Consider the following 25,914-nt stretch of genomic DNA (forward strand, 5'->3'; position numbering starts at 1 on the left):
GAGATGGAATCACTGTAGCCAGGCGGGGCGGCATGCAGTCAGGAGGGCCTAACACAGGCAGGCGCAGCAGGTTCACAGAGGAGGCCCCAGGAACCCTTCTCCTGCCCAGCCCAGAGCGCCAGGACCCTCCAGCCACCCCCTAGGCGCTTGTGGGCCCAGCCTTCTCCTGGCCTTGCCAGCCTCACAGTCCCTTGTCCTCCCATGCCGGCGCCATCCTCAGTCACAATCGCTCCCAGCACCCCGTGTGACTCTGCGCGTAGTGGCAGGCACTTCCCTTTGCTGGGTCTCAAAGGGGACCGTGGAGCAGATGGTCTGGAGACCCCTTCCTGCCAGACACCCCTGGGCCGGGGCCATGAGCAGGGTCACCAGGGTCACTCCAGGCCAGGGCAGGCGAGTGCTTTCCTCCAAAAATCACCGTGGACATGGCGGGGCCTCTGCACACTCACCCTCGGTGCACTGGAGGCCTTGACGGTGCTCCTGGCTGGGCGTGGGGGCTTCACTATCAGTCTGCCCTGGATCACGTCTAAAAACCTCAGCTGGAGGCGTGGGTCCTAAAGTCCTGACACTTCCTGTTCCTCTCAGCTCCTCGCTGGAGGAAGTGGTGGGTTGCACCACCGTGGCCCTTCACCCCTGCCCCTCTCTGCTCTACAGCTGCTCCGATGTCAGAGAACAACCCCTCGAGACAGGTGGGACATGTCATTTCTCACATGAGGTCCCGGTAAGAAGGACCTGCCTCCATCAGATTCGCACTTGGGAGAGGGGCCCAGCCTCCAGGAGCGCCAGGCAGAGGAGAGGGCACCCATCAGGAAGAAGAACACAGAGGCCATGGGAGTGAAAAGTTTGATGATGGAAAGCAACAGTAACACATTCTGCTAAAGAGCAGAATGAAAAACCCTGGAGAGCAAATTCCTGAGCCAGAGAACAGAGCGGAGGAACCAGCCAAGGAGGATAAAGAGATGGGAACAGGCAAGAAAACGTGGGTGCGTGCACGCACTGACATCCACCTGCACGCGGGGGCGGGAGGGGAGGGAACAGGGACAGTGAGGAGGAGACGCTCAGGTCACAGGAGGAAGGCGGCAGATCTGGGCGGGGACATGGATTTCGAGGCCACTGAACCCCTCAGGGATGGATCAATGAGGTCCCGTAACTAGGATCGTTAGGATGATACCACAGAACATGAAAGGTAAAATACTACAGGCTCAGAGAGAGAGAGAAGGGAGAGGAGGAGGAAGAGGAAGAGGAGGGAAAGAGATTATACCTAGAAAAAAACCCGAATCAGACATCTTCAGAGCAAGGACTCAGACACATTACTACCCTAAGCTCTGTTTTATTTATGTATTTATTTTTTGTTTTCAATTTGTTTTGAGACGGAGTTTTGCTCTTGTCACCCAGGCTGGAGTGCAGCAGCGTAATCTCGGCTCACTGCAACCTCCACCTCCCGGGTTCAAGCAATTCTCCTGCCTCAGCCTCCCAAGTAGCTGGGATTACAGGCATGTGTACCATCACGCCCAGCTAATTTTTGTATTCTTAGTAGAGACAGGGTTTCACCATGTTGGCCAGTCTGGTCTCAACTCCTGGCCTTAAGTGATCCATCCACCTCTGCTTTCCAAAGTGCCGGGATTACTGGCATGAGCCACAGTGCCCGGGCCCTAAACTCTGTTTTAAAGATGTCTTGCAGAAATAGACGTGAAGAAATCCATGAGAAATACAAGAGCAGATGATACAAAGTTGGGCAAATAAATAAGTAAAAATCATGATGTCATAACCCATTGATTTAAAAATAGTGGTAAAAATATTAACACTATGAAATGAAACGCCTAGAGGGCTGGGTTGGGAGGGGCCAGGGAGCACACTGTCATTCCATCCTATCTGGGGAGGAATACAGATGCTCGTCAGTGGGCATTTTGCTAAAAAAAAAAATCCAAGTATATATGATAACAATTCAAGAGTCTCCTTAGGAATAAAAATAAAATGTATATACCTGAAAAAAATATGACAAATCTTTATTTTGGTCGTGGTGGCTCACACCTGTAATCCTAGCACTTTGGGAGGCCAAGGTGGGAGGATCACTTGAGCCCGGGAGTTCGAGACCAGCCTAGGCAACATTTGGAGACCCAGACCCTCATCTCTACAAAAAAATGCTCTGAAAATTAGCTAGGCATGGTGGCATGCGATATGGTCCCAGGGAGGCTGAGGTGGGAGAATCTCTTGAACCCAAGAGGTTGGGGGTACAGTGAACCATGATTGCACCACTGCACTCCAGCCTGGGCAACTGAGCCAAAAAAAAAAAAAAAAAAAAAAGAGACAAATCCTTTAAAAGAAAAAAGTAGGCCGGGCACGGTGGCTCACGCCTGTAATCCCAGCACTTTGGGAGGCCGAGATGGGCGGATCACGAGGTCAGGAGATCGAGACCATCCTGACTAACACGGTGAAACCCCGTCTCTACTAAAAATACAAAAATTAGCCGGGCGCGGTGGCGGGCGCCTGTAGTCCCAGCCACACGGGAGGCTGAGGCAGGAGAATGGCGTGAACCCAGGAGGCGGAGCTTGCAGCGAGTGGAGATCGCGCCACCGCACTCCAGCCTGGGAGACAGAGCGAGACTCCGCCTCAAAAAAAAAAAAAAAAAAAAAAAAACCAGAAAAAAGTAAGGGAAAATAGAACAAACAAGAAAGGTAAATAAAAACCAAACAATTAGACATTGGGAATAATTTCAAACCCACCAGGAATCACAGCACCTGTGAATGGGTTACATTTTCTCGTTTTAAATCAACAAGGTCTTGCATTGGATTTTAGAAATAAAGAGACAAAAGAAGTTCCAAATAAATGTTCTCTGTCAAGGGCATCTTCTCATTACAGACTTAGTCTAGAAAATAATGAAGAAGGACAGAAAGAGAGTATCATTCTACTACACCCGCTGATGACTTCAAGTCGTCAATGACCATCGCTGGGAACATCACAGATGCACCAGACGTTATGCACACACCTTTAATGAGTTAGTCTTAATGAAATAACAATAGAAATTAAGATAAATAGAAAGAACAATGGTGACTATTGAGGCTGAATCAGGTCGAGGCTTTTAGATCTACAAAGAAGCGTCAGGGGGATGTGTGAGATGACATTGTAGGGATGCAGTTAGCAAAATCCAAGCTGAAGAAATCCCCGTGAGGCAAATGGCAAAGTACAAGAGGAGAGAGGAAGGGAGAGAGACCCTTTGGATTGGGAGATTTAATCTCAATATGAACCAATTGCAATGCAAGGAGCATGTTTTGAAATCATTGTTAATCGTTTTAGGTGTGACAATGGTTTGTGGTTATGTTTAAAAGTCCCCATCTTTTAGAGTTACATGTTGAAATATTTGCAGGTGGTGCAGTAGGATGTTTCACATTTATTTCCAAATAAAGAGTGGTGGGTTGGGTGCGGGGAGAGAGGTGTTGATACAACAAGGTCACTTGTGAGTTGATTATTATTGAAGTCACTGTTGGGGACATGGGGCTTCACTAAACTGTTCTCTCTACTTTTGTAGATGTGTGAAATTTTTTGTAGTAAGATTAAAAAAACATTTCAAGGAAGTGCAAAGTTATTATTTCACGGGTATAAAGTTTCCGTTTTGTAAGACGAAATGGTTTTGGAGACAGTTGGTGGTGATGGTCACACAGTAATAAGTGTCCTTAATGCCACAGAAATGCATACTTCTAATGGTTAAAATGGTGAATTTTATGTTATGTATATTTTACCCCAATTAAAAAGTAAAAAGTGTAAAAAAGGCTGTCTATCAGATACATGGTTAAAAGAGAACAACACTGAAGGCTGAAAATAAAGAAACGGAAAATACACATATGTGCTAGAAAATACTAACGAAGATATCACATAACGTCAAAAAGATATAAATCAAAGCAAAATGCATCAAATGAACAAAGGAAGGTGTAATGAATGCGAGTTATAATCCACAAAGACAGTTCAGCAGTCATAAACCTTTATGTACCGAACTTCAAAATATATAAAACAAAGACTGACAAATATGTGAGCAAACCAACACAGCCCCAAATGGCAAATATCTTTAACACATCTCTCTCAGAAATAAACACATCAGGCCAGTTGCGGTGGCTCACACCTGCAATCCCAGCACTTTGAGAGGCTGAGGTGGGTGGATCACCTGAGGTCAGGAGTTCGAGAGCAGCCTGGCCAACATGGTGAAACCCTGTCTCTTCTAAAAATACAAAAATTAGCTGGGCATGGTGGTGGGTGCCTGTAATCCCAGCTACTTGGGAGGCTGAGGTAGGAGAATCACTTGAACCTGGGAGGTGGAGGTTGCAGTGAGGCGAGATTGTGCCACTGCATTCCAGCCTGGGTGACAAGAATGAAACTCTGTCTCCAGAACAAAAAACAACCAAAAAAAAAAAAAAAAAAAAACCACACACAAATAAACAAGAAAAAAATCAAATAGAAATGCAAATTTGGCAGGTAGAGAATTTGAGGAATGTAACCCTTCATCTCCAACTTAAACACAATTATGTTACAACGTGGGACAATGATAAACACATAATTCCTCGACCACGAGGGAAGTAACCACACATTCTAAAGCACAAAGATCATAAGGAGGTCAAATTCATGGGCACAACTGAATGAAATTAGATGCTGGCCAAAGGATGGCATGAAAGAAAAAACACAGCACTCCTGAAAAGGGGACCGAAATATAGCCTAGATCACGTACATCCATGGTGCCACACTCATGCTACAGGGTAATGAATAAGAGCCCTCGAAGTGCTGGTCTGAAGCCTCATGACCCGCAGATCTGTAACACTGAGATTCTTTCGAAAAGCAAAATGCAGAAGGAGGCATTGCAGAACAACACACACCTCGTGCCTGCAGACCCACATACCCCTCGAGCAGGACGGTGGTTACCTCTGAAGACAGAGAAGGTTATGGGCCTGGGAGATGGAAGCAGAGGGCTTCAGTGTTCTATTAAAGAGTTTTCTTTACTAAAAAGGAAGAAAAAGTTATAGGCAAAGTCAGGCAACATGTTGATAAGATGAGAGGTAGGAGTCTAGGCATTGGTACTAGTGCTCTCCACACTTTTCTGTATTCTTAAAATAGTTTATATCTTTCTTTTTGGAGGAACTAGAAGGAAGTGACTGCAAATGAGCAGAAGGATCTTTTAGGGGGTGGAGATGCTCTGAAATTAGATTGTGGTGATGATTGCACAACTCTGTAAATTTTCTTTTTGTTGTTGTTTCTTTCTCTCTTTTTTTAACAGAGACTAGGTCTCGCTATGTTGCCCAGGCTGAGCTCAAACAATCCTTTCCCCTGAGCCTCCCAAAGTGCTGGGATTATAGGTGTGAGCCACCACCCCCAGCCCACAGCTCTGTAAATTTTCTAAAAATCATCATAAAATCGTACACTGAAAAAGAGTGAGTATTGGCATGTAAATTCTACTTTGATGATGCTGTTAAAAAATAAAATTAAATTCAAGATATTTAGAAGAACAAAAAGCTCCAGTAGCTTCTAGTCCCAGCTAAGACAGAGTAAGTGGAGTGCACTCTATGTCTGTCACCGAGCACAGCTAAGACACCTTACGGAATAAAATAACAGCAGATAGACTGCGGAGAGAAATCGAAATGTGAGGCCAGACTGACAGCGTGGTCGTGGTCAGTGTCCTGCCTCTTGCCCTTCCCTGTCTCCTGGCTTTGATGTGCAGCAGTCTGAACCTCAAAGCAGCACAGTGAGTACGGCCAAGAGAAACCCTCCTTTCTGGTCAGTGGCCTGGAAAGGGGTTGCCCCAGAGGATGAAGAGAGTCGGGGGAGATGTGCTGTTTTCCTTCTCCTGCTCTTCTCCCAGAAGCAAACCCCTGTCCTGAAACTGCACTCCCAAAGTGGCGATAGCAGCAGCCACACCAGCAGGAGCAACTGCAGGAGCCAGCAGGAAGCATATGACAGTGTCCAGAGGAAGCATGTGACATGCCTGGAGGCGAGGACCAGGAAAGGGGGCTCCTGGAAAGCCACAGAGTATGAGAAACCAATAAGGAGGGGCTCAAGAGAGGCATCCCAGAAAGCTGTGTACAAAGTTCCAGACTCAGCCCTGAACTGAACCTGCATGGAAATGACCCCAAAGAGCAAGTCGAAGGCTTTGAGAATTGAACCATGGGGTAGACCACTGACTGCCAAGGTCACAGACTGGCCTCGGGGATGCGAGTGTGAGCTGGATGCAAATATCACACATGGACTTTGAAAACTGATCTCATGGCTCACGCCTGTAACTCAACACTTTGGGAGGCTGAGGTGGGCAGATTGCTTGAGCTCAGGAGTTCAAGACCAGCCTGGATAACATGGCGAAATCTTGTCTCTACAAAAAATACAAAAATTAGTCAGGTGTGGTGGTGCATACCTGTGGTCCCAGCTACTCAGGAGGCTGATGTGGGAGGATCACTTGAGCCCAGGAGTTCAAGGGTATGGTGAGCCAAGATCATACCACTGCACTCCAGCCTGGGTGACAGAGTAAGATCCTGTCAAAAGAAAGAAAGAAAGAAAGAGAGAGAGAGAGAGAGAGGGAGGGAGGGAGGAAGGGAAAGAGAGAGAGACAGAAGGAAGGAAGGAGGGAGGGAGAGAGGAAGGAAGGAAGGAAGGAAGGAAAGAAGGAAGGAAGGAAGGAGGGAAGAAAGGAAGGAAAAATAAAAAAATAGAAACTGAACTCACATGGGAACCACAGCCCACAAGAGGCAGGTCTGGACTTGTGATCTAACCCTAACCAGACTGACTGCTAGCAAAACAAAAAGATCATTGCTGTCCCAAGGATTTTAGTGGAATCCAGAGTCTTATTAAGTAATATTCAAAATATCCATGATACAACCCAAAAGTACTCAAACAGCAACAAAGAAAATCTTGAGAACTTGTAAGAGAAAAGATAACTAACAGATGCCAACTCTGAGATAATCCCAATGCTGAAATGATCACATGGAGCATTTAAAACAGCTGTTATAAACATGTTCCATGAAGTAAAGGCAATAACTCTTAAAACAAATGCAAAGGTAAAAATGTTTACTAAAAATATAGAAGCTACAAAAAATGAAAAATGATAAATACAATAACAGAAATAAAAAAAAAAATTCAGTGAATGGAATGGGCTCAATAGGAGAATGGTGAAGACAGAGGAAAGGATGAGTGAACTTGAAGACCAATAGAAATTATTCAATATACATGACAGAGAGGGAAAAAATAGACAAACAAACAAGAACAGCACCTTAGAGATCTGTGGAATCATATCAGAAGGTACAACATTTGTTCACTGGAGTCCCAGAAGAGGAAGAGTAAGAGATTGGCACAGAAAGAAGTATTCGAAGAAATAATGACTGAAAACTTCCCAAATTTGGTAAAAACATGAATTTATAGATTCAAGACGCTCAGTGAATTTCCAAAAGATAAACTCAAAATAAACCAAGCCTATATGCACCATGTTAAAACCGCTGAAAACCAAAAGTAAAACAGTTGAAAAGCTTCAATAAAAAATGATATTCCATAGAGAGAAACACCCATTTGAACTGCACATTTCCCATCAGAAACCATGCAGGCCAGAAGACAACAGAACAACATTTTAAAGTGCTTAAGGACAAGAAATGCCCACCCAGAATTCTATATCCAGTGAAAGCGTTCCTCATGAATTAAGGAAAAATAAAGACATTCTCAAATGAAGAGAAACTAAGAACATTAGACCCTAGCAAATGTGCTCTAAAAGGAATCTGAGGCAGAAGGGAAATAATACCAGAGGGCAACTTGGAAATTCAGAAATGAAGAAAGAGCAACAGAAATGGCAAATATCTGGGTAAATAGAACAGACTACTTTTCTCCTCTTGTGTTCTTTAAAATATGTTGAGAACAAAAATCATATCATTGGTGGAGTTTTCAACGTATATAAATGCAAAATATGTGACAGCTACAGCAGAAAGCAATGGCGGTTGGAATTTCTACAGTTGTGACGTTTCTCTACGTTTTACTTGGAGTGGTAAAATACTAATTTTATTATAAGTAGACGATGAAGTGTTTCATATGTCTATTGTAATTCCCAGAGCAATCGCTGAAGCCCTATATAAAAAGAGGCCAGTGGAGGGGCCGGGCGTGGTGGCTCATGCCTGTAATCCCAGCACTTTGGGAGGCCAAGGCAGGCAGATCATGAGGTCAGGAGTTCGAGACCATCCTGGCTAACACAGTGAAACCCTGTCTCTACTAAAAATACAACAACAAAAAAATAAATAAGTAAAAATTAATAAATAAGTAAAATAAATAAATAAATAAATAAGTAAACATAAATAAGTAAAAATAAATAAGTAAAAAAAAAATGGTGCCAGTAGTCCCAGCTACTCCGAAGGCTGAGGCAGGAGAATGGCATGAACCCAGGAGGCGGAGCTTGCAGTGAGCCGAGATGGCACCACTGCACCCCATCCTGGGTGACAGAGTGAGACTCCATCTCAAAATATAATAATAAATAAATAAATAAATAAATAAATAAATGAAAAGAGGCTGGTAGAGGGAGTGGAGGGGAGCGGTAGGGACTCTGGGGCTTCCCAGAGCCGTGACCTTGCTGTGGGAGGACCAGGCCTCCATTCCGGGGACTCAGCACTCCTCTTCCTGTCACCCACCTGATGTGCCTATTGCACAAGGCTGGAAGTCAGAGGCTGTGCACGTTCTTCTCTGTGCAGACAACGGAGTAATTGGTGCATTTAATGTAAAAATATCAGGTGTGGCTGCACGGAGTGAAAATCACAGGCTCCAAGGAGCCAGGAGGCCTGCTGCCCGGCCCTCTTGCTTTGATGAGGAAATGACGACCGCAGAAGGAAGCATAGCAGCACCGGCACCTGTGGGGCCACGCCGGGCTGCTTCCCAGGGCCCTGACAGCTGAGTGGCTGCAGGAAAGGGCGGATGTTGATCCCAAGCTAGGAATGAAGAGTCCAGCCCTAAGGGCCGAGGGAGTCAGGTGGGTGAAACTAGCCACATGTCCGGGTACAACTGCTCAGGGTTTCTCATCTGCTCAACCACTGAACGACGTTCTGAAGCCGGGTGTGAGTGAGCAGAACTGGAGCAGGATTCTGGGAACAATCTTTTCTCTCGAGTCAGCCCAGAAATTCCATTTGCAGTCACTTTCACTTACACCTTCCAGAAAACCACCTGATGTCATCAGGGGTTGGTTGAGCCGTTCCCTGTGCTGGCCTGGCAGAGCTGCGTGCTCTGAGGCTGCCCAACCCTGCACTCCAGAACAGTCCATTGAGTTCAGGAGACAAGCACGTCAGCCATGACACAGGGTGGATGAGAGGGACCCCCATTGTCCACACGTGGAGGCAGCGGGGGCAGCCAGCAAGCACAGGCAGGGAAGGAGATTCAGAACCTGAGGGTTGCTCTCCTGCCCTCCCATCCTGGACGCTGGCCTGGGCCCCCAGCTTCCCTTCACCCAGCTTCCATCCCCATAACATGTAGCCCCAGAGCTTGGGAAGGAGGTCTCTCTGTGACAGGTGGGATTCTGGAAGTTTCCACGGAGGAGACCCCATAGGAGCAGTGTTTGAAGGTTAAGAAAGATGCTAAGGATGGAGAGGGCCAGTGGCGAGGGGGTGGTTCCAGGCTCACTTCACAGAGGTGCTAGGGGAGCTGCAGTATTTTGACAACACCGAGGGAAGAGAGTCAGGTCAGTGGGGTTCATAACTGAGATGATGAGAATGGGGTCTACACCAGCCGCGGAGACCCCTGGGGTCTGGCCCCAGCAGGAGATGTCCAAGTGGCAGAAAGCCCCTTCCTGCCTGGAGAGCACCCCCGTGAGGACCCTGGGGGCCACCGGGCCACAGCTGCTCCCTCCCAGTCACTCACCACACTTCTCTCTCCTGCCCACCCTCCAACCTGCCTGCAAATTCCCCTGCAACCCAACTCTGGTCTCCTCCCAACCCTGCCCCCACGTAGGCCTATTTTTTCTTTTTCACTTCTTCCCCCCAGTGACTTCCTTCTACAGTGTTGATTCAGCTCCCTTTGCAGGCGAGTGAGGCCCTTTGCAGGCGGGGGCAGGGTGGGGGCGGGGAGAGGGCTGCTGGCAGTGCTGGCGGAGGGGAGGAGGTGACACACACTCCCTGGAGGCGAGTGGGGAGGGCATGGGGCAGGAAATGGAGTTGGGTGCCCCAGGTGGGGTGCTCCAACGAGCTCTTTCTCATGGGATCCTCCACAGATTCATACAAACAGGCCGACCACCAGGGCTGGTCTCAGGCCACCCGACTGGATTCATTGCAGAAATGGAGATCTGCCCCAGGCAGCTAGGTGAGTGTAGGAAGGAGGCACGGGTGCGAGAAGCTGGGGGCAGCCTCCATCCCCCTGTGGCCTGGGTGGGCCTGTGCTCCCCCTGATGCAGCTTCCCACGCTGGGAGCACAGTTCCTCCCTCCTCTGCCTTCCTCTGCGTGGTGTGGCTCCTCCTTGAGAGAGGGAGATGAGGATGTAGCGTTCTTGCTTCCCTGACTCACCCAAAGGAAGATTTCACAGCCCCTGGCAAGGGCTGCCAGACAGGCTCACCTGTCATCCCCTGCCCAGGGACAGACTGACTGGTAGCCTTGGCTGGCGGGAGGCGGGGGGGGAGTTATGCTGGGGGGAGTTATGCTGGGGGGGAGTTATGCTGGGGGGGGAGTTATGCTGGGGGGGAGTTATGCTGGGGGGGGAGTTATACTGGGGGGGGAGTTATGCTTGGGGGGAGTTATGCTGGGGGGGGAGTTATACTGTGGGGGGAGTTATGCTGGGGGGGAGTTATGTTGGGGGGGGAGTTATACTGGGGGGGGAGTTATGCTGGGGGGAGTTATGCTGGGGGGGAGTTATGCTGGGGGGAGTTATGCTGGGGGGGAGTTATGCTGTGGGGGAGTTATGCTGGGGGGAGTTATACTGTGGGGGGAGTTATGCTGGGGGGGGAGTTATGCTGGGGGGGAGTTATGCTGGGGGGGAGTTATGCTGGGGGGGAGTTATGCTGGGGGGGGAGTTATGCTGGGGGGGAGTTATGCTGGGGGGGAGTTATGCTGGGCGGGAGTTATGCTGGGAACGGTCTTCCATGCCCCCTGGGGTGGGATGATGATCATTGTTCAAAGGAGATGGAGCAAGGAAAACAGTTAAGCAATGATGGACTTCGGGAGAAAACCAGAGAAGAAACTGTAATTCCAGTCCATCCACATGGCCTAGCAGTGAACGACAGTTCCATGGTCAGAGCAAAAGCACCAAGCCGACTGAAAGCAGCTCGAATGCGGTGGGGCAATGGGAGGTAATGCCCTCATCTACCAAAACGAGGTCTGCCACCTTCGCAGACCACTAAACCTCATTCCTCCACCCACCTCCCCACCCCACGAAGGCGAAGGCTGGCTGACCAGAGAGCAGGGCTCCCGAGGGTCAGGTTGGGTCAGATCGGGTGGGTGCCCTTTACCCTAACCGAGGCTCTGCCCCGGACTGGGGGTCCACTTGCCCTCAAAGCATGCCACTCTTCTTTCTGATACTTGACATTTTTCCTTTCCTGTTCAATTCATGGTTTCCGCCCAAATGGAGCCACGAGAGGACGTCTTTGGGGATGTCTCTCCTAGAAAAGTCTGGGCTCTTCATTACCCTGGATTCCTGTGACTTGGTTTCCATGGGGGCTTTCCAAGCTCAGGGACCCCAAGCCTCCATCACATCTAATGACCCGTCCTGTCTCTGAACACATCTGTGTTGTCCCTGAGCCCCTTACCAACCCCCTCCGCAACCCCGCCCACACATTTCCCATCCTGAAGGGTCCAGCCCTTAGGCCAGCCCATGCGTTCCCTTCACCCCTGCTTTGTCCCTACCTGGTGGGGAGCTGTCCCTTCTGGGCCCTAGTGTGGCACTTCACACACGAATGTGTCCCGCGGCTGGTATCTGGGGCCTCCCCCTGCAGTGAGGGGATGACCAATGCACAGAGCTCACTGGGCCTGGGTGTGGGCTTGGGTGGCACAGAACACAGAGAAAGTGCTCCGTAAAAGTGAGCCGCGATGCCCCTGCTAGGCAGGAGGTGAGCAAGCTCTTCCCTGGAGGAGGAAGAGCTCTCAACCCAGAGGGATCTGACCAGAAAGGTTCACCCCCCTCCACCCAGGAAGCCCCTGCAGACAGTATGTGTTTTACGCTTCGCTGGCCAAATGGTCTCTGCCACGACTGCTCAGCTCTGCCATTGTGGCTGCAGAGCGGCCATAGACCTTCTGAAAGTGAATGAGTATGACTGTTTTCCAATAAAACTTCATTGACAAAATCAGGTGGAGGGCCAGCCTAAGGGCCCAAGTTTGTAGGTCTCTATTCTAGACCAGTGATTCTCTGGAGAGGAATGGGGCATGGGGAGTGGACAGTGTGTGGGAGAAGGGGTGGGACACAGGCACATGGGAATGGTGTGGACATGGAGGACACTGGAGGCAGGGAAGAGCCAGAGAACCTAAACACTGATGCTGGACCCTGGGCTACCCTAGGTCTCCCCACAGCCTCCTCTCTTAGCCTCTCCCTCCAGTTTCAAAACGACTCCTCCTCTGAGGGGACTTAGGCTCCCCACCCGGCTCCCCAGTTCCCACCAGAAACCCTGAGTGGGTGTTCCAGCCTCTGCCCCACCAGGCCCCGCTGGAAGGCAGCACCACCAGGCAGGGACCTTTCCTCCCTGCCCCTCCCTCCTCCAGTTCTGGGTCCTGGCCCAGAGATGACCTCTCAACCCAGAGGGACCTGACCAGAAAGGTCCAGCCCCTTCCACCGAGGAAGTCCCTGTGGGCTGGAGGGCAGCCCTCCCTCCTCCCCCCTCCCTCCCCTGTGAGTTTTTCTTTCTGATAGAAACAGCAGCAATTCTTTCCACTGGGCCCCCAGGGGCCGAGCTGGCCTCTCACACACAGAGGAGCTGGGCAGGCAGGTGACCCGCATGGCTGGGCCCCACCGAGCTGGCCTCTCACACACACAGGAGCTGGGCAGGCAGGTGGCCCGCATGGCTGGGCCCCACTGAGCTGGCCTCTCACACACACAGGAGCTGGGCAGGCAGGTGGCCCGCATGGCTGGGCCCCACCGAGCTGGCCTCTCACACACAGAGGAGCTGGGCAGGCAAGTGGCCCGCATGACGGGGCCCCAGAAAGCCTGGGGTGCAGCCCAAGGCACCTGCTAGGCAGGGGGCTGCACAGCTTCAGGTCAGTTCCCGAAAGGCACCTTTTTCCATTTGTAAATGGGGTGACAGGTCTGCCTCCCAGGGATGAGCAGACAAAGGGTTGGGACTGCAGAGCTTGGGTACATGGAGTGGCAGTGGGGACCGGGGCCCAGAGAGAGGTTGTTGAGTGAGGGAAGGCGTACGGGCAGTGAGGCTGGTGAATGTGGCACCGCAGGGGCGGGGAGGGAGAACATGCCCAGTGAGGCTGGTGAATGTGGCACTGCAGGGGCGGGGAAGGGGAACATGCATAGCAAGGCTGGTGAATGTGGCACCACAGGGGCCGGGAGGGGGAACATGCCCAGAGGGGCTGGTGAATGTGGCACCGCAGGGGCGGGGTGGGCGGATGCAATGATGAGCATTTCCTCCCTGGGGCCAGCAGAGCAGGGGTGAGGTTGAGTGGGTCTATTACGCGGACTTGGGTGGGACCCCATGCAGTCACACGTGGGGGATGCAAGGCTGACAGCCTTGCCTGACCCTTTCACACTTTAGCCACAGCAATGCCAAGCCCAGAAAGGCTGCAAGGCCCCAGGGAGAACAGAGGCCCCCGGAAGGGGTGGCCGGCTGGGATTCACTGCAGGCCCCACAAGACAGGATCCAGGAGATTTTAACGTGTTAACTTGTTTTCTGACTTTTCCAAATTGCTTATGGTAGCCATGCATTAATTTTATAATCAGAAAAGCATGTTATTATAAATCAAGTTAAATGGCTCCAAAACAAAAGCACCCAGACCCCGGAAGCCTGCCTCTCTCTAGCTGGAGAGAGGGACGAAGTGTAAGGAAAAGGAATGGAAAGCTGAAAGGACCCCCGGGCTCTGGAATCCGACCCACGGGTGATGCCGTCAGGGCTATCAGGAAGCGGCTCCGTGCTGGGCGCAGCCGGTCTCCCACCCACCCCAGCACAGCGCTTGCTGAAATCTAGACTTGGCAACCTCAGCCCCCAGCCGCTTCCTCCCGCCCCTCCCCCGCCCTCACCACTTCCTCTCAATGGTCCCTGGGGATTACAGCACGATTATTTTTATTGCAAGAGTTTCCCAATGCGGGAACTCCAAAGCCCCAAAGAGTTTGCATCTGAGCTTCCTGCAGCATCCTGGGGCACGGACAGGCGGAACCGGGCCATCTGCCGTCCCTACGCACAGAGGTGCACAGGTGGGGTCCGGCCTCGCCGTCCCAGTTCTCGGTAACGGTTCTCGGAAATTCATTATGGGAATGTGCGGGTTCTGGAAATGCTCAGACCGCGAACAGTACTGCAGGAACCCAAACGATCATTTTTAACCCCAGACATCCCTGAACCAAAGCCAAAGTCTACAATCACTGGGGCAGAGGCCGCCCGAAACCAGCTGTCCCCTCCCGGCCTAGGCGCGCCAGATCCCTGCCTAGCCGGGGCGATCCCTTGGTCGGACGGTGCGGTTGGGAGTCAACCGCACCCAAGTGCCACCGCGTCCACTCGGTGCAGGCGACCCCCGACGCCCGACGGGCAGCCGCTCACCTTCTCCTGGCCCCGGGCTTCAGGAAAACTGCCCGGAGGTGGCCGGGGTCTCAGGCCTGACAGAGGCTGGGCGGTGGGCTTCGCGCCTGCTTCAGTCTCCCAATCCGTGGCCCGGGGGATGGAGCCCGCTGCGTGCAGAGGCGGCGGCAGGTCCCAGCCCAGTGCACTGGAGCGTGGCGCCTCCTTCCCTGAGGTGCCCCCCGGGCACGAGGGTGAGTCTCCAAGGAGGAAGCCGCCTCCCCTCCCCCGCTGCCCGGAGTTGCTCGGCTGGTGCTCGGAGCCTCCCCCGCCGCGGACACCGTGATCCTTCCCCCACCCCGACCCCGGCCCCGATCCCCACCCCGACCCCGGCCCCGATCCCCACCCCGACCCCGGCCGTATTCCGTTGCATTTGCTCCCTGCCAGCTCCGGGGCCACCACTGAGCAAGTGCTGTGAGTAGGCGCTTCCTGGAGCTTTTCCTGTGGGTCCTCAGAAAAACCCCATGGCGTCCCCATTGTAGAGACGGGGAAACTGAGGCTCAGGAAGGCCAGAGCTTGCCCAAAACCTGCGGTCCGCGGCGGGCAGGGTTTCCACGCTCCGAGCCTGGCCGCTCCCTGGGGCGCACTAAGGGACCTTTCCTTCCCCGGAAAGGCCGGGGCCAGAGACCCGCACGCAGACCCGTCGGGGGTTGCGGGGCGAGAGTGGGCTGGGGAGGGCTGGGAGGGCGTCTGGGGCCGGGTCCTCCAGGCTGGGGGCCGCGAGCTCCGGGAAGGCAGTCCTGGCCTGTGGATGGGGCCGCGCGTGGGACCCGGCTGGGCGGCCTCGGAAGGCGTCCAGGCTGCGGGAGCCGAAGGAGCGGCCGTGCGGGCGCCAGCGCCGTGGGTGGAGGTCGCCGTCCCTCCTAAGGGGCAGCCGGTGCGTTTGGTACCCGGGAGCAGAGCCTGCGCCTCCCCGGGGTCTCCCCAGGTCTCCCGGGCGCGGAGTCTTGAGGCCCCGGCTCCGCAGAAACCAGGGGCGGCCGCGGGGAAGCAGCGCCCTCAGGCGACTCGAGAAAGGGTCTGAGGAGCCCCGAGAAGGACATCGCGCATCCCCGCTGGGCTCCGACCGCCTGCGTTCGATGCGGGACGGCCCAGGCCGCTAGGACCCCCACGCACAGCTCAGTCTGCGGGCGCGACCCAGAGGCCAGCAGCAGAGGACGGGGCCGGGGCCGGGGCCGGGAGAGGACGGAGAGGGAGGGGATGGCGCTCAGGGGAGGTCAAGACCACCGCTAGCCTTTCAGGGTCATGGCCTGGCCCCCCATCCCAGGGGAAGCGAGGGGGGCTCTGTGAGCAGAGGCACCCGGGTGGAGAAGGCGCTGATAGCCAGGGGCGGGGCAGGAGCCCAGGTGGGGACTTGGGGGTGGCTGAAGGGACCCTTGGGCTGCAGGGATAGGGAGGGGAGCTAGGAGTGTGGCTTGGGCAGGTGCTGGGGGACCGTGGGCGCCCTTTATTCTGAAGGGGAATGTGCTGCCCCAGTCCCCAGGGACCTAGAAATCCATTTCAAGATTTTCAGGAGTTTCAGGTAGAGACAAAGGCCAGGCCCAGGTGAAAATGTGGCAGTGACAGAGTGGGGAGAGAACCACGGAGAGAGGAGGTCCCCGAGGCGGATGATGGGACAGAGAGAGGGGGCCAGGATTTTTAAAACGCATCTGAGATGCGTTTGGCAGCCTCAGCGTTGTTCTTCTTTCAAGGAGAAAGTGTGGGCAGAAGCCAGCTCTAAAGCCCAGGCTGCCCAGCCTGCACTGGCAGAGCTGATGGAAGGAAGGCCTGGCCGGGGCAGAGCCTTCCCTCCCTGTCGCAGAGGTGAGCATGGGAGATCTGGAAGGAGGCGGATGTGCCGCAAAGTTGAGGCGCCCGGAGGCCAGGGCCCCCAGGTGCGCCTTTGAGCCTGGAATCTTTGCCAGGTCATGGCTCCCTGCGACCGAGCACTGGACGTGGACCATGTGCTGGCACTTGGCAGTTGCATGACTGACACCGCAATGCCTCACAGGTGACAACTGCCTTCTGGAGGCCTGGCTGGCTGACGCTTTGCATGGCTCCTGGAGAAGAGGGATTGAGTGGAGTCCATGGGTCATGGCCATGTCCTGGGGGCCGCCTCTGAGGCAGGGCCAGGCTGGGGCGAGACAGGCTCCTGCCGGTTCAGCCTCTAACCCGTGGTCTTCATGCCTAGGAGCCCACTGGAGGCTTGTGAAACCACAGGTGGCTGAGTCCTGCCATGGGGTCTCTCACTCAGCAGGTCTGGGTGGGGCCCGAGACTGTACCCCACACAGGGTCCCAGGTGAGGGAGATGTGGCCCGGTGCTGTGTGGCTCTGTACCTAGTCCTCCGGCTCAGGCCAGAGCCCAGAGCCTGGGCTTGAGTCACAGCTGTGACACAGGCAGGCCATTCACCATTACATCTTCCTAGCTGAGAATACGCAGACAGCCAGGGTTGTTATCCACATTCCTCCTCCACGTTCTTCTTTTTGAGAACTTTCACCAGGTATGTCAGGAGCTGGGCTCCACCAGGGAGGCTCAAGTGGAAAGCCCTCATCCTTGCCGTCCAGGATACAGGAAAACCTGTGGTTATAATTCCAGTGACAAGAGCGAGCATGTGAGGTGTGGCAAGTCTCACTGTTCAACTGGAGAAATCAGAGACAGCTTCCTGGAGGCGGTGATACCTGGACAGGCTTCTCCACAGGTGGGAAGCGAGTGGGAGGAGCCAAGTGGGAAAGACCCATCACGTAGGGGAACAGCGTGTGCAGAACCCACAACCACCCCCACCCTAGGCCCAGAGCGCAGGAAGAGAGCCCGGCCTCTCAGGGGTGACTACGTAGTTCCCTGCTAGATCCTAGGTCTTGCTCTTGGGCAGCTCTTCTGAGACCTCTACGCCTGTCCCAGGCTGCACCACGGTTTTCTGACTATTGACCCTTGACTCTGAGTTGGGAGTTGCTGTATTTTTACTAAGGGATGGAGGGGCACAGCCCCCAACCCCCAGGGAACTGGGCTGGCTCTCCCATGGCTCAGCCCACAGCCCCAGCCCCAGGGATATCCAGAGAATCAGAAAACCCCCTCCCTCCTTTAAAGCAGCCATCGACAGAGTCTGTGGAGCTCTTGGGGGCCGGGAGACAGGGAGGGAGCCCACCTGGCAGGCAGAGGTCCATGGGGGAGGGTTGATCTTTGATCTTCCTCTGATGGCCTAACGGGAACTGTGAGCACCCAGCCGCTCTCTGGGACGTCTCGGGGCAGGGAAAGGGCTGAAACTGATGCAGCCACGGCAGCATCCCCTCTCGTAGAAGTGGTCCTGAAATAGAGATGTGGTTGGGGCGGCAAGCTGAAAGCCATTTCTGAATGACGCCTCCTACTGACCTACAGCCAGCACACACCACTCCAGGGGCAGAGAGGAGAGAGTAGGAGTCAGTCCAGGGCAGAGGCAGGCTCGGAGTCCATGGAGACCCTCCCTGGGGCACCCCCTGCATCTGCAGGGTTCAAGCCCAGCACTGGCTCTGCAAGGATCCAGCCACTCATACTGTGCCCCTCCAGCATGGGGCATCTGTTGGTCTCCCTGAAGGTGGGCACCTGGACGGCCTTCCTGAGGGGTCTGAGCATCCCTGCAGGCATCAGTGATTCCCTCTGTCCCTTTCACCACTGGCCATGGCTGGGGCAAAGCAGCACCGTGTGGTTTGGTTCTGGACAGCTGAGGCACCACGAGGCCCAGCATGTCTGCAGGGGCCTCTCCTAGCCCCCTCTCTGCATGCTGAGGCTTCGCCTGTTGATCAGAAAGAGGCAGCAGAATCCAGAATGAGAGTGCAACGTGTCACCTACCAGCCCCAGCCCCTGGGGTCGGAGTGTGGACTCGGAGCTTCTGTCCAGCAGAGGTCCCTAATGTTCAGCTGCACCGGGACAGCCGGGCAGGGCGCCACCTGCAAGGTCAGCTGCAAGGCTGGGGCTGGGGTTTGTAATCGCTGTCGTCTCTTGGCCTGCAGGGTCCTTGCACGTGCCACTTTGGTCCTGATGGGCAGGACCCAGGTCTCTCATGAGACCAGTGTTTCCCCCCATGAGGCCTGGAGAGGAGCCTTCTGGCCCCTTCCAACAGGAAGGGAGCAGCAGGCCTGAGCTTTGTATATACACCAACTGCCAAACATTTCACGGTGAATTTCTTGAGACTTCTCTCTTTGGAAAGCTTCTGTTTGCATGTATTAGGCAATGGCATGCCAGCATGTCAGCTACAGCAGGAGACAGGGAACAAGCCACATCCAGTGTCCTCTGCAGCCGCTATGGAGTGCCAGGGGGAGTGAGGGGCAAACAGTAAGATCTTTATGATGTGAGAGAAGCCAGGTGTGGATCAGGGAAGTCGGTTTAATTGGTGTGAACAGGATCACTGAAAAATATTTTCTCATAGATAAAACTCTTTGTATAAAAGTCTCTAGAATGGCGACAGGAAACCTGTAATCATGGTTTCAAGTGGGCAAGGAACTAGGGTCTGGGGTCAGGGAAGGAAGGGAAACTGTTCACTGTAAACAGCTTTTAGGACGTTTCCATTGGGATCGAAGGGTGGCTGACTCTGTGACTTTGACATGAGAATCACTTCTACCTCAGGCACTTGAAAGACGGCACCAGCAAGAGCATCACTGAATCTTTCCTTTTCCTCCTGAAGACAGGAGAGAAACATGCCCCTGTGAAAGATGCCTTCCCGGCCGGGTGCAGTGGCTCACGCCTGTAATCCCAGCACTTTGGGAGACCGAGGCAGGTGGATCATGAGGTCAGGAGTTCAAGACCAGCCTGACCAATAGGGTGAAACTCTGTCTCTACTAAAAATACAAAAATTAGCCGAGCGCGGTGGCAGGTGCATGTAATCTCAGCTACTGAGATTCTCCTGAGGCACGAGAATCGCTTGAACCTGGGCAGCAGAGGTTGCAGTGAGCCGAGATCGCGTCATTGCACTCAAGCCTGGGTGACAGAGTGAGACTGTCTTTAAAAAAAAAAAAAAAAAAGGCCGGGCGCGGTGGCTCAAGCCTGTAATCCCAGCACTTTGGGAGGCCGAGACGGGTGGATCACAAGGTCAGGAGATCGAGACCATCCTGGCTAACACGGTGAAACCCCGTCTCTATTAAAAAAATACAAAAAACTAGCCGGGCGCCGTGGCGGGCGCCTGTAGTCCCAGCTACTCGGGAGGCTGAGGCAGGAGAATGGCGTTAAACCCGGGAGGCGGAGCTTGCAGTGAGCTGAGATCCGGCCACTGCACTCCAGCCTGGGCGACAGAGCGAGACTCCGTCTCAAAAAAAAAAAAAAAAAAAAAGGAAAAGAAAGATGCCTTTTCTGTACTGGGCAAAGAAATATTCCTTTACAAGGAAGCATATCATAGCCAACAGAATTCTGTACAGACATTGAAGTAATTAAAGTAATTCCTGTTGTTCTTACGCCTCCCCACACGGTTTACTTTTCCACAACTGCCTCTTTGTTCAACCTCCTGCAAAAACACATAGGTCTCGTCACTTCTCTGGGTCTTTGCTTCCTTAGGAGGGTTCTGTGTCACATGAAGGTGACATTATATTTGTATACATTTCTCCTGTTAATCCATCTGATTTCAACTTAGTTCCCAGGCCCAGCCAGGACCCTAAGAGGAGGAAGTGGATATTTCCCTCCCCTACAGTATCATACACATGTTGCTTTTTTTAAAAAGAAAATCTGGGGCCAGATGCAGTGGCTCACGCCTGTCATCTCAGCATTTTGGGAGGCTGAAGTGGGAGGACTGCTTGAGCCCAGGAGTTTAAGACCAGCCTGGGCAACGTAGGGAGATTGTCTCTGCAAATAATAATAATAATAAGAAGAAGAAGAAGTAAATAAATAAATTAGCCAGGTGTGGTGGCACATGCCTGTGTTCCCAGCTATTCAGGAGGCTGAGGTGGGAGGATCGCTTGAGCCCAGGAGGTCACCGTTAGTGAGCTATGATTGCACCACTGTTCCAGCCTGGGCAACAGAGTGAGACCCTGTCTCTTAAAAAATTTTTTTAAAATTAATTAGTTACCTGATTAACACAGTTCCTTACTGGTGAGGGATTTTCTACTGTGGTATTTCCGCAGCGCCACCCCATACATGAATGGCTTCTTTTGAAGCTTCCACCTTTGTATAGGTGAGTCTTTGTCTCTGTCTTACCCTGCTTTGTGCTGCTATAACAGAATACCACAGACTAGGTAATTTACATAATGAACAGAAATGTATTGGCTCATGGTTCTGGAGACTGGGAAGTCCAAGACTGAAGGGCTGACAACTGGCAAGGCCCTTCTTGCTGTGTCATCCCATGGTGGAATAGCAAAGAGAGGGCAAGAGCATGCCAAAAGGGGGACAGACTAGTCCTTTTATAAAAAATACTTTAATAACAAACCCACTCCCATGATAACAACATTAACCCATTCCTGACGGTGGAGTCCTCGTGGCCTAATCACCTCTTAAAGGTGCTACATCTTAATACTGGTATGACGGCAATTAAATTTCAACATGAGTTTCAGAGGGGACCAGCATTCAAACCATAGCAGTCTCAAATACTGGGCTGGCCATGGAAGAGGAGGCTGATCTTTAAATCACATAGATTTTTTCTTTTTTTTTTTTTGGAGACGGAGTTTTGCTCTTGTTGCCCAGGCTAGAGTGCAATGGTGCAATCTCAGGTCACCGCAATCTCTGCCTTCCGGGTTCAAGTGACTCTCCTGCCTCAGCCTCCGAGTAGCTGGGATTACAGGCATGCGCCACCACACCTGCCTAATTTTGCATTTTTAATACAGACAGGGTTTCTCCACATTGGTCAGGCTGGTCTCAGACTCCCGACCTCAGGTGATCCGCCCGCCTCGGCCTCCCAAAGTGCTGGGATTACAGGCGTGAGCCACCATGCCTGGCCAGAATGTTCTTTAAAAACAGGGACAATCCCATGAAGTAAATTCACATTGGAATAGTTAACAGGTAAAGTGATGCAGGTGGCTAAAACAATAGACATTCACTGGCATCCAAAGTACATACAGATGAGTACTTTGAGATCGCGCCACTGCACTCCAGCCCGGGTGACAGAGTGAGACTGTCTCACAAAAAAAAAAAAAAAAAAAAAAAAGATAAGCACTTTCACCTCAAGAGTTGCTGGGCTCAGATGCTGAAGGCACCCTGATGGAAATCTAAAGGCACCAGCCTCTGGTGTTTTCATCTCTGGAGTTTTCACAGCCAACAGCACTCCTAGGTAGACTGGCTGTGAATACATCCAGTTGGAGGGTAAAAAGAACGACTTGTGAATGCTCCATAGGTCTTCGAATATGAAGTCGTAGACACGACTTCAAGCCAGTTGCACAGCCTTGAATATATCCTAGTCTATTACCTTGGGCTGCAAGTGGCTTGTACAGTCATCTGTCCATCTCTCAGTTGGGCGAGAAACTTGAGGTCCTTTCTGAGAGGTGGCCCTGGCTCTGCCTGGGACCTGCTACTCTTCTTCAAAGTGCATTTTGTATGGGTGGGTTTTCACTGTGGGTCCTGGGCAGGCAAGTGCTGGTGCCCAGTGTTGGGGAGCAGGGTAGAGGTGTGGCCACTACCTGGCTGGGCCCGGACTTGGCAGCCTTCCTTCATGGCCCCCAACCACAGCCCGTTCCATAGTTTGTTCTTGATGTGTCAGCTTTGTGTCCCCGTGAGAACAATGGGCTCCTTGAGGACAGGCATTGCATCTTCGGGTCTGTTCCCTAATGCACCCCATGGCGCCCAGCATAGACAGCAGGGGGTGCAAGCAGTGAGACAAGCAGGGCTCCCATTACCAGCACGGGACCCAGCCCGTTACCTGGATGCTATGTTTCCCATGTAAACTGAGCAATTCCCAATTCTAAGGAACTGTTCTGAGGACTAAATTGAATAGTGTAAAAAATAAATCGACATGAAGTGAAGGTCAATCAAAATGGACTAGCTTGGCCAGGCGCAGTGTGGCTCATGCTCTCAATCCCAGCGCTTTGGGGGCCGAGGAGGGAGGACCGCTGAAGTCCAGGAGTTCAAGACCAGTCTGGGCTACACAGCAAGATCCTGGCTCTAGCAAAACATTAATAAAACTTAGCCGGGCGTGGCGGTGCCCACCGGTGGTCCCACCTTCTCGAGAGGCTGAGGCGGGAGGATCGCTCGAGTTCTGGAGGTCGAGGCTGCAGTGAGTCGATTTCGCGCCATTGCGCTCCAGCCTGGGCGACAGCGGGAGACTCCTTCTCAAACACAGAACTTTCAAAAGGCCAGCTCGACTGCCGCGGGGGTCGCGTCCTCTCCATCCCCGACCTCGGACCCACCCCCCTGGGTACCCCACGATCCAGACAGAAACTCACTGTTTCTCGTGCTCCGCGCCATCCCCGTCCTCAGAGCGCTGCAACCCTACACCCCCGACCCTGCGCCCGCCCAAGGTGCTTCCGGGTACTTCCGGCGCCCGCGCGGATCCCGGCAGCCGCCGCTCCTGTTTCCGTCGGACGGCGAGAGCGCAGGACCAGCTTCCGGGAGGCGGTCCGCGCGTTCGCCGATCTCTGCAGGGAAGATGGGGAAAGTGAGGGGGCTGCGCGCCAGAGTGCACCAGGCTGCCGTGAGGCCCAAGGGGGAGGCCGCCCCGGGCCCCGCGCCCCCTGCTCCGGAGGCTGCCCCTCCGCCGGCCTCGGCCGCGGGGAAGGTGAGTGGGGGAGGCGCGGGCCGGCGGCCGCCGCGTGGGTCCGAGGGCGGGTGAGCTGCGGGGCTTCGCCTCCGGCAGGGGTCCGCGACCCGGGCCTACTCTCGGGCTCTGCGGGCGTTTGCTGCGCGACAGAGGCGACCTTCTTGCTTCGCGAAGCGTCGCGAACTCCGAGGCTCCGCTCTGCGCTGCAGTCCTGGGCACACGGACTCGCGCCGCTCCCGGGGTGGGGAGAGAACCGGGAACCTCCCGCTGCGGTCCAGGGTTGCCACGCGGACCCCAGAGGTTCCTGAATCGCACTGAGCTCCCAGGAAAGGAAGGGACGTTCCCAGGGTTAGAGAAGGACGGAGAGCAAACTCCAGAGAGACCCCGTTCCCTTTAGCAGTCGGCTGCCTGTTTCCCCGTCCCACTCAGCCCTAGGCAAGCACGAATCTACCTTCTGTCTTTGTTCCAGACACTGCACGTGAAAGGAATTACTGCTTTCAGGATTTTTTTTTCTTAACTTTTGCCTTAAATATTTTGACCGATGTGTCTTAGTGTAGATCTCTTTATATTTCTTTTGCGTGGAGTTTACTGAGCTTCTTGCATGTGTACGTTAATGTTTTTCGTTACATTGGCAAGTTTTCAACCATTATTTCTTTGAGAATTTTTTCTGCCCTTTTCTGTCACTCCTCTCTTTCAGATACTTCCATTATAAATATGTACGTCGTGCTTGATGGTGTCCCACAGTCCTCTAAGGCGCTGTTCATTCAGTTTTTCTCTTTTCTTCAGATGGCATAATCTCTCTCTTAATTCAAGTTTGCATGTTCTCCCAGCCCAGAGCTACTTTTGAACCCCTCTAGTGACATTTTTCATTTTTTTTGACCCCAGAGTTTACTTTATTTCTCTCCTCCTGTTCCTCCTCCTTTTAAAAATAATTTCTCTTTGCTGATGTTTTCTTTTTGATGTGAGAATGTCATTATACCTTTTTTTAGTTCTTTAGACAATGGTCTCTTTTAGGGCTTGGAAATATTTATAATGGCTACTCTGAATTGTTCACGTGTGGGCTCCTCAAAGCAGTTTCTGTTGCCTGGCTCATGCTTTCCTAGTTCTTTGAATGTATCACTTTTTGTGGAAAATTGGGCGTTTTGGATAGTCTTGTAGCAACCAGGGATTAGTATTTGCTTGATTACTTTGTTTATTGATCTGGCACTGAGCTATGTGACCTCTCTCCTTGTCCCCTTCCAGCTGTGTGTAGCCTCTGATGTGCCCTCTTGTTGTTGTTGTTGTTGTTTTTCTCCTTCCTCAGTTTATCTTTTAGCCTGGCTACTTGGATCTGCTTAAGCTCCTTACTGGTCAGCAATTGTTCTTAACACCTCCTTGGCCAGTGGGTTTTTGCCCTTTACCACTGGATACCTCTGGCTTGGAGGGGCTGTCAGGTTCAGCGTGTTCATATTTTTGACCTCCCTTCTGCCCTCAGAGAGGCACAGCCAAGGACTAGTAGCTTACGGAGTCCCTCTGCTCACTCCTGGGAGGGCGCATCGGTGAACACGCGCACAGCCTCCAGACTGCCAGGGATGCGACTTCCTGGGAGTTGCTCCTGGGTCAGAGGGGCTTACCATCTACCCAGGAGCCTTGGGCACCCTGGCCTCTGCACCCGTCACCACCCAGAGCTCCTTCCTGGTCAACAACACCCTTAGGCGTGAGGGCCCTCACACGAGCTGCAGACAAAGTGAGTCCCTCTGGCAGAGCTGTGGAGTTCTTCCTTTTTGCGGTCCACCTCTCCTGGGCAGGAGCTCCATGTCCGGACACCAGAGATGGGGCAGGAGCAGCTTCAGCTTCTCAGGTGACATCTCTCTCTACTAGCAGGAGAGGGGTGTGCCCCTAGTTGTCTTGGCTCATTGAAACCTGTGCCGTGCTGGTGGCTGAGGTGGGGCTGATCGGGACGCAGTGTTCTGATGTCCCTGCCTGGGGTGGAAATTAGAAAACAGAATTATCAGACAGAAACTAAAAAACAAGTGTGTCTGAAAATGTGGAAGACATAATTCAGGAATCATAGAAAGGAACAAAGAGCCGTTCAAAAGACTTGGCAAATTTGAAGATAAAAGCAACAGATAGAACTTGTATATATGGAAAATAGAGTCATTGAACTTGAATATGGAATAGACAGGTAAAAAGGATTTCTAGTGTCTAATCAGACAATGACATTGTAATCTTTGAGAGACATTCAAATGATGTAACAGCGTTTTTTATATTAAGCTCCAGAAATATGCGTTAATGAGGTATAAAGTGCCACCATGGAGAATGTCCCGGGTACGGTGGGAAAAGCAGTCGTATACCATATACCAGCGTACATTCATGATCTGGAAGGCTGCATGCTCCACCCCTTGTCCCCACCTGGGCCTTGTTTGCCTGTGAGGCCTCAGCCTACCTGTGCTGCCTCAGCCACCTGCCCACCCATTTGAAGGCTGCCCTGGTCTCCAGCACTGTTGCCTTTTGAGTCTGATATTTTCCCATGTACCGACTTTTCTGTCCCTGCCACATGATCCCCCCAAGACCAAGGGCTTTTCCCTCAGGTGCTGTGGGTGAGGGCGCCTGGGAGCTGCAGTCCAGCCCGGCACCTC

At 52.7% G+C, this 25,914-nt stretch overlaps 2 protein-coding genes and 1 pseudogene across 5 annotated transcripts in view; 1 reads left to right on the top strand and 2 right to left on the bottom strand.

Moving 5' to 3' along the window:
• ITGB2 (integrin subunit beta 2) overlaps positions 1 to 14,816 on the bottom strand; it is a 47,920-nt gene extending 33,104 nt beyond the window's left edge. The window contains exon 1 of one of the 2 annotated variants that reach the window (XM_007970209.3): positions 14,658 to 14,816. The gene's annotated coding sequence lies outside the window, so the exon portion shown is untranslated. Of the gene's footprint in view, positions 1 to 446; positions 542 to 14,657 lie in introns of those variants that run through there. The other variant, XM_007970233.3, reaches the window with a different exon arrangement.
• A 2,772-nt stretch (positions 14,817 to 17,588) lies between these two features.
• LOC103220043 (uncharacterized protein encoded by LINC01547-like) lies at positions 17,589 to 23,057 on the bottom strand (annotated as a pseudogene).
• A 71-nt stretch (positions 23,058 to 23,128) lies between these two features.
• Positions 23,129 to 25,914, top strand: part of SLX9 (SLX9 ribosome biogenesis factor) — a 52,672-nt gene continuing 49,886 nt past the window's right edge. For all 3 annotated transcript variants that reach the window (XM_073011147.1, XM_007970177.3, XM_073011152.1), the window contains exon 1: positions 23,129 to 23,314. In XM_073011147.1, coding sequence (XP_072867248.1) covers positions 23,186 to 23,314 — 129 coding nt within the window. In that variant the 5' untranslated portion in view covers positions 23,129 to 23,185. The remainder of the gene's footprint in view (positions 23,315 to 25,914) is intronic.

The sequence above is a fragment of the Chlorocebus sabaeus genome, chromosome 2 (assembly GCF_047675955.1).
Source record: "Chlorocebus sabaeus isolate Y175 chromosome 2, mChlSab1.0.hap1, whole genome shotgun sequence".
In the NCBI taxonomy this organism is placed as follows: domain Eukaryota; kingdom Metazoa; phylum Chordata; class Mammalia; order Primates; family Cercopithecidae; genus Chlorocebus; species Chlorocebus sabaeus.